The sequence below is a fragment of the Corylus avellana genome, chromosome ca7, assembly GCF_901000735.1.
Source record: "Corylus avellana chromosome ca7, CavTom2PMs-1.0".
Lineage (NCBI taxonomy): Eukaryota > Viridiplantae > Streptophyta > Magnoliopsida > Fagales > Betulaceae > Corylus > Corylus avellana.
This window is the reverse complement of record NC_081547.1, coordinates 12,903,484-12,912,403: the sequence shown is the minus strand read 5'-3', so window position 1 is coordinate 12,912,403 and position 8,920 is coordinate 12,903,484. Positions and strand designations below refer to the sequence as shown.

Here is an 8,920-nt window from a genome sequence, read left to right as displayed (position 1 = left end):
AGTATTATTTTTTTTTTTGGTTTTTTGTTTTTTATGTTTACACTTTACCCCTCTGAAGTAATTTATGTTTACACTTTATCCCCATAAGGCATTTTCGAACTTTTTGGTTGAAAAGTGTCACATGCCACGCACATGACTATGTTTCTATCCAAAGTGACGGCCAAAATAAACGAATGAGTTTTTTTGTCACTGTGTTAAACTTTGAGGGGGTCAAGTGTCATTTTTTAAACATTGGACGTTAAAGTACAAATGGGTGAATAGTTTATGGGGGTAAAGTGTATTTTCCTCTTTATTATTATTATTATTATTAGTTTTTAAAAGATTAGGCATATTATAGGAATATATAAAAAAAAAAAAGATTGGACTTTTTTGACACACTTTAGTAGTTTAATGGGCTACTTTAGTACCTTTTGAATATTATGGAGCTCTATTGCAAACGGCTGTTAGTTTGAAGGCCTTTTTTTATATTTTTTTCCTTAAGTTTTTTTCTTTAATTTGAAGTTGCTTGTAATTTGTAAATGCTTCAAGAATCATGGCCCTGGTATAATTGTCCTTAAAGTATGTAATTTTAGGTTTTTCTGCAATTGTTGTCAATCAACTATAATTTTAAGTTACCTGATTTAGTGATTTTTATCAATATCAATCTTAATGAGCCTTAATCGAGTTGAGCTACTTGTTTATGGCTTGCATGGCTTGTTAACTGAGCTCAGGCTCGGGCTCAAAATCAACTTCTTGAAATTCTCCTTTGTAACTCGAGCTCGAGCCACTCAAGGGCTCAGCTCTACTCGAAACTAACCTTGTGGTGATCCCAAGCTGCTAAACCTTCCCAACGAGCCAAGTTCGAGCAAGGATTTCCCAACTTAGCTCGAGCTCGGCTCATTTATATGCCTTCTAAAGCGAGCCGATCTTGGATTTCCAATACCCAGCTCGGCTCAGCTCGTTTATTGGCCTAGTTGTGATCGAACATCCATGGTTGCCCTGACCAGATCAAAAATAATAACAAATTAAAAAATAATAATAATAATTGTTCTCATGAAGTTACTTTCAAATTAAAATTATCTCTAACATTCAATTATTAATTTATGAAAAACAATAAATAGTCTAAAGAACACGTAATAAAAATAATAGGCTTGACTTCTAACTCTAACTAGAGATTTATAATCTATTTTATAATTAAAGTGTGCATTAAAATAATAATTAAAAGTAAATAAATAAAAACTAGCAGATTGTCTGTTGCTACCCTGAAAGAAAACGAAAACTCTGAAGACAAACTGTACCCAAAAGTTCAGAAAAGGCTCTCCGGACGTCAATTTTTCTCCATCTGTCTTCTGCGGCGCTTCTTCCTTTTCTTCTTGTAACTGGGGCCGAATTTTTTGTTTTTTTCATAGAAAGTCGGCCACATCCATGATAAACCCAACCTCCTCTTGGACCCAAAACCCTTGCTATACTCCTCCTCGAAATATCAGAAAGGTTGGCCCACTTATTTGTTGACTTTAGAATTCACCCTTCTATCTCTCACTTTTTTTTTTCTTTTTTTTTTTCCAATCATTCCTTTTCCTAGAAATATTAAGAATTCTTACTATAGATAATTTCTTGTATTAATACTTCGTTTAAGCTCAAGATTAGTGATTAACAAATATTTCACAATTAGGTATAAAATACAAGAGTTAAGTATAAAATAATGTTTGATAATACTTTCTTTAAAAGAGAAAATTAACACTTTTAAGCTATTATCAGTAGTATACATACGCATTACAAATACATCCCGTACATATGTTTCATGCGACATGCAAACACAAATATCTTCCTCTAATTTTCTTTTTCTCTTGAAAAAATATCTCTTAGATAGTATACTTACGTTACGCAGGACATAATTAAGATTGTTCTGGCAGCTTATGATAGGAGCAAAAACTAAGAATTGAAGATTGAAAAAGGGAATTAAGAAAAAATAAAAAATAAAAAAATAAAAAAATAACAAATAGGGAAGAGAAACATTCTAATTATTCCAAATAAGCAAACAGAGAAATAACTCTGAAAGACTTAAATTTAATTGATAGTTCAAACCCGATTGAAAAATAACAAAAACTAAATGCATTAATATAGGCTATGCACCTCCTAAATTAACAAGAAAAAGAAAAACCAAACCTAATTTTTTCTATATGAGAATAAATCCTAATAGGAAAAGAAAAAGTTAATCCTTATTAAAAAATGAAAACTAAAGTATAAATAATAAATCCACATATTATTATTCTCTTGCATCACTACGCTTCACAAATATATTCACTACATATGTTTCATGTGATACACAAATACAAATATCTTTCCCTAAAAACACATATGTCTTATATAATATATCTACGCCTCAAAAATACAAGCATCTACGTATGTTTCACGTGACTCCCAAACACAAATATTTGGCATGTTAGAAACATGTTTAATGAAAACTCAGATAATCCGAAAATGGGGTAGGTGATTGGACGTTGACCGATGCTCACCCACAAGAAATCTAAATGACTATAGTGCCCCTAAACTACAGAAGATCCCTTTTATTTCGTCTTATATTAAGAAGAGAAAGGAACAAAAGGAAAATTGGAAAAGGACGTGGGCACATACATTTTGTTTTGTTTTATTAATTTTTTTAAAAAAAGGTATGATAAAAATGGGAGAATGCCAAGAGGAAATGTTTAACATTTTGGAGTAATTACCTTTTGTCCTTATGAATTACAGTGCCTTAACATTTTTTTCCCTATAAACTACCAACTATGACACCTGATCCCATCAAACTATCATCTTATGACAAAGAGCCACATTCCGTCAGTCAAAAGGGTTAAAATTGATAGTCAACGGTTATGTGCAAGTCATATGCCATTTAAAAAAAATTTCTTTCACTTTTGCCCTCATTTCAAATAAAGTAAATATGTTTAGGAGGGTATAAGCGTCATTTTCTCGGTCGGAAGTGAGGGCAAAAGTGGAAGAAAAAAAATTTAAAATGGCACATAACTTGCACATGACCGTTGACCATCAATTTTAACCCATTTGACTAACAGAATAGGACTTTTTGTCATAAGATGGTAGTTTGATGGGGTCAGAAGTCATAGTTAGTAGTTTATAGGGAGAAAGTGCCAAGGTGTAGTTCATGAGTGCAAAAGGTAATTACCCTTAACATTTTTGGTAAAATATTTTATACGGGTGGCATTTCTCTACCCAATTATGTAATTTAACAGGAGAGAAAAAAAAGTTCACAGGCTAACCTTTACTAGGGGTTGTTGCAACTATATCTTTCGTTGCAACTATATCTTTCACACATTGAGTCAGGCCACCTTCCTCCACCTTGTATACCGTCAGTGCTACTGTCCCATTATTTATTGTCTCTTTATTTTTTTTCTTGTAATTTTTTGTTCTCTGTTTCATTTTTTTGGCTAATTTTTTGTGTTGGCCTCCTTTTCCATTTTTGACAGAGTATTTTCTCTCTCTTTTTCAATTATTGTTGGTCGGGTTTGTTCTTGTTTATCGACTACTGATGGTCGTATTAGCAACCCTTTGAGGTTTTGTTCAATTTACAAAACGTTGCCATATTTAACAGTCCTTTAACCGTACCGATTCGCTTGATAGGCCGGATCATTTATTTGACCCATTTTATCGTTTGTCTTGTAATTTCACTTTCCTCTCTCCTCACTTGAAAAAAAAAAAAAAAAAGACAAAAAAAAGAAAGAAAAGTAAAACTCATATTTGCGCCTATTATTATATATACACTTCCCTATATCTAACACATGCACATATATATCAATTACTCCCTCTAACTTTCTCTCAAACATCCACTAAAACTTGAATCATATAGTTAACAAAACAATGGGTGAAGGAGGAGGGAGAGACCGGTTCATCGTGAGTGTCAGCAAGAGGGAGGTGGTGGCCGCGGTGTTTCCATTGCAAGGACATTGGCTTCCACTATCCAACCTCGACTTGCTTCTTCCTCCTGTGGACGTGGGTGTGTTTTTCTGTTACAAGAAAAACGTGCACAACCTGACGTTTGATTCCATGGCTAGCGTTCTGAAGAAGGCCTTGGCACAAGTTCTGGTATCCCATTATGCGTTTGCTGGTGAGGTGGTGCACAACTCTGTTGGTGAGCCTGAGATTCTCTGCAACAACCGTGGGGTGGACTTTGTTGAAGCTTTTGCAGAGGTAGAGCTTAGAGACATCAACTTGTATAACCCTGATGACACCATTGAAGGCAAGTTTGTGCCAAAGAAGAAGCACGGAGTTTTCGCTGTCCAGGTCTGACACAGACACACACACACACTATATATATATATATATATATATATATATATATTTCATCATGTGCCACACAAACACAAAATCTCCCTCTAGTTTTGTTTTGTTTTTTGTTTTTTGTTTTTTTTTTGGTGTAGATGGTAGACCATATGTGCATCCTATGTCCTATGATAGAGACGCAAGAAACGGAGTTATGGACAGAAACATTAGTAGTAGAGAGTAGAAAGAATTGTTTGTAGAATATCTTGCATCAGGGTTTTGCACGCAAACTAAAGTATCGTTGACATTGACAACAAGATAAGGTCCCGTTTAGTTTGAAAAAAAAAAACTAAAAAGAAAAACCAATTTATCAGGATATGTTTTAATTTTTTTTAAATTAATATTTTATTTATTATAACAAAATATAGGGTTAATAACTTTTTTGGTACCGGATTTTGAGGTTTTTTAATTTTCTCCGTAGGTTTTAAAACATGATAAAACTAATACCTCAGATTTTGAAAAAAACCGAATCACCACTTCCAATTTGAAAAATTCTATGGGCGTGGCCAAACCACCCCCAGGGGGTAGCCGGCCACACTTAGTTTGACCTTAGGGGTGGCCGGTCTGGGGGTGGTCGAGCCACCGCCAAAGGGCCATGGGGGTGCATAATAATAAGACAAAAATACCAATTCTTAAAGAAATAACTATTTATTTAGTAATAAGTATTTATTAATAGTAAAGTTTTTTGTTTTTTTTTTTTTTTTTAAAAAAAAAAATATAGGGGCAATTAAGTATTTTTCATCATTTCCATAAAAGAAAATGGAAATTAGTAATGGATGGGTCACATTATAAATTTTTGATACTTTGTTGGAGTACATTACAAATTTTTAAACATTAGAGGTCAAATTAAAAATCGGGTGAAACTTCGTAGGGATAAAGTGTAATTTTTCCTAAATTATTTCATAAAATAAATGCATTCGCAAAAGAGGCCATGTTTCTTGTAAAATAGCTTAGTATAAGCGTTTTCTCGTTTTCTATAGTTCCATATTTTTAAGCTCAGTTTAGTTTGTGGAATTAGTATTTCTTTAAGAAAATAAATGGTTATTATTAAACTAAAATGACCTTAATTAAATAAATGATTAGACCGGATTGTGGGTGGCTCGGTGATCAAGCCACCCCCACACCTCATGGGGGGTGGCTAACCAACCTTAAGGGGCCAAATAAGGGTAGCTTTGGCCACTCGCAAACACTTTGGCCAAAGGGAATGGGTCAACCACCCCCAAACAGCTGGATTGTCGTGGCCGACCACTCCAAGTGGTCAAATGGGGGTGGCCAAAACCACCCCCCAGATGGTCAAAGGGGGTGGCTTGACCACCCCTAGTGGGCCAAAGGGGGTGACTCGACCATCCTAAATCGCCGCATTGGGGGTGGCAAGCCACTCCTTGGCCCATGGGGGGTGGCCGATCATTTTTATGGGGCCAAATGAGGGTGGCTGAAATCACCCCTAATTTTTTTTTTTTTTTCTTGATTTTAGCTTATTGAATTGGAGGCATTTTTTAAATTTCTTAAAATACATGAGGGCAATTTTAAACTAAAAAATGCAAGTGCCTCACACTTGAGCAATTTTCCGTGAAATTGGACAGAAATGGTTAACGGAATTGTTACATTACAAATTTTTAATACTTTATTGGGGTACATTATAAATTTTTAAATATTTAAGGTCAAATTGCAAATCGGGTAAAACCTTGAGGGGTAAAGTGTAGTTTTTTCAATAATTTATTAAAAATTCTTTCACATCAAAAATAATTTATTAAATTTTGTATGAAAATAAAAATATAATCCGAAAGTGGGGGTAGCTGATAGGAATTGTTGATCCATGTTCACACACAAGAAATCAAAATGACTATAGTGCCCCTAAACTTCAGAAGATCCTTTTTACTTCTTGACATATAGCGAAAATTAATAGAAAAGAACAACAAATGGAAAAAGAAGGTGGGGCCACATACATATTGTTTTGTTTTAATTTTTTTTTTTTTTTTTTTTTTTTTTCACCCAAATCGTTTTTCGTTATTTCGATTTTCGAGCATGATGGACTACTTTAAATCCTATAAACCGTTAGTTTTTTTTTGTTTTTTTTGTTTTTGAAAGTATATACACCGTTAGTTATAATTAGATGAAAAGCTCAATATTACAATAACAACTAATTTATAACGACATTTATAATTGGTTAACAATTATGGCACCCACCAAACCTACGTTCCATTTTTTTTTTTTTTTTTCCTGAGCATGATGTATGAAACATTTTGCAGGCTACTGAGCTCAGATGTGGTGGGTTGGTTGTGGCGTGCTCGTTTGACCACCGAGTAGCAGACGCCTACTCAGCCAACATGTTTCTTGTCTCATGGGCTGAGATGGCTCATTCAAAGCTAATCTCTACTCCACCTTCTTTTCGTCGATCTTTACTCAACCCACGACGCCCCGTCTCCGTTCATCCCTCTTTGGACGATATGTACGTCCCCGTAACCATACTGCCACCTCTCAAACATCCAGAACCTGGTTCCGACCATCTCATCAGCCGCATATACTATATTACGGCCGAACAACTCAGCCGGCTGCAATCTCTAGCCAGCACCAAGGGCTGCCGGAGGCGGACCAAACTAGAGTCTTTCAGTGCATTCTTGTGGAAGATGGTTGCCAAGTGGGCTGTTGCTCAAAATGCAGACAAAAAGATAACTAAAATGGGCGTTGTTGTTGACGGCAGGACAAGGTTGACCGATGGAGATGAACATAAAGCTTCACTCTTAGGCTCTTACTTTGGAAATGTGCTCTCCATACCCTACGGCGCCAAGCAGGTGGATGAGCTTAATGAAAAGCCATTGGAGTGGGTGGCGGATAAAGTTCATGAATTCTTGGAAGGTGCGGTGACGAAGGAGCATTTCTTGGGGCTCATAGATTGGGTGGAGGCTCACCGTCCGGTGCCTGGTTTGGCAAAGATATATTGTAACGGGAGCGAAGATGGACCGGCTTTTGTGGTGTCGTCCGGGCAGAGGTTCCCGATGTGTAAGGTGGATTTTGGGTGGGGTATGCCGGGTTTTGGGTCGTACCATTTTCCTTGGGGCGGCGACGCCGGGTATGTGATGCCGATGCCGAGCCCAACCGGGAATGGAGACTGGGTGGTGTACATGCACCTGTTGAAAGGGCAGGTGGAGTTGATAGAGGCTGAGGCTGCCCATTTTCTTAGACCCTTGACATCTACTTATCTCAACTTTGATTAAATCCAAACTGGATGCCTATGTCGATCATTGTGTATTATGAAAGAAATAATAATGTGGAAATAATAAAGCGGATAGTGACATATAAATTTACGTGGTTCGGTCTATTATCTACCTCCACAAGATCAAGCCATAAGACTGGATTAAGTTCTTATTTATTTGAGTAATATTACAATATAACATACTCTTATTTATAGGAGGACCATGTTGAATATAAATAGGCTTCTATTCTACCTAAATTAGCTAGGTGAATAGTTTTGTAACTATTCACTGTACACTACAAAAAATTCCTTTCTTCTTGACCAAACATTTTTGACATGTCAAGCCTCCAGACTAAAGTTTAGTAACAAGTCAGTATTTACATGTGTCCAACGTTAAAAATGTGTCCAACCTTAAAAATAAGGGTATCACAAATGGAATTAATAGTTCCCATTTTTTGCTCTTTCCTTTATATGCGAATATCTTACTATGGGCAAGTACATAAAGCCTTCCCTTCCATGGAGCGACTCTCTTCTGCTTTGGGGTCACTACGGTTTTTTTTTTTTTTTTTTGACGTAGACGTTACCATAAAGATATCTTTAAGGATGTTTTTGTGTAACTCGGTGATTTTTATACTTATTGAACTGTGAACTCATCTATCTATCTGCCTATTCTAATCTAGCAATCACATAGGGGCAGAGTCGACTTAATAGATTTTGAGACTTTAGGCAATAAATTTAAGTAGAACCTTTTTTCATTTAAATATTTAATTAAATAGTTTTAATTTTAAATCTTTTTTTTTTTTACTTTTGCCCTTAATTTTTTTTTTTCTTGTTTTGCCAAATGACTTGCAAAATTCATTTGTTAGAAGACATTTAATTTCAACAGATGTCATATTTGTGTTGAGCTACATATAATTTTTTTTTTTAGTGTAAAATTTAATTTGCAAAAATGAAATTTACTTTATTCTAAAACTATGAGCTTAGTAACTGTTTTAGGAGTGCAATTAATGTAACTTTCCAATTTTCTCTTTCCTTTAAAGTCTTAATATCTTGGAATTTAATTCTTTACATTTATGTTTACCGTAATTAAGGCCTTAATTAAAGAGCACTTACTAACTTTTTTGTCATAATATTATTTTTTTACCATAATTAAGGCCTTAATTAAAGACAAATGACTAACTTTTTATCATAATTGAGGCTCTAATTATTATTCTTATTATTATTATTATTATTACTATAAAAGGAAACTTAATTATACAATAGTTATTTGGGGCCTTATTTTTATTGGGGGCATTAAGCAATTGCCTAATTGGCACTGCATAGGTGTTACGGGATCCAAATGCCGATCCTGCTTATTGCCTCCTTTTTTTTTTTTTTTGAGAATATTGCCTCCTTTTTTTGATAGACAACCATGTT

At 34.9% G+C, this 8,920-nt stretch overlaps 1 protein-coding gene across 1 annotated transcript; it reads left to right on the top strand.

Moving 5' to 3' along the window:
• The first annotated feature begins 3,849 nt into the window (after nucleotides 1-3,849).
• Nucleotides 3,850-7,570, top strand: LOC132188608 (coniferyl alcohol acyltransferase-like). The gene is made up of 2 exons (XM_059603119.1): nucleotides 3,850-4,272; nucleotides 6,561-7,570. The coding sequence occupies exons 1-2, from the start codon at nucleotides 3,850-3,852 to the stop codon at nucleotides 7,524-7,526; spliced, it is 1,389 nt and encodes a 462-aa protein (XP_059459102.1). The 3' UTR covers nucleotides 7,527-7,570.
• Nucleotides 7,571-8,920: the final 1,350 nt, after the last annotated feature.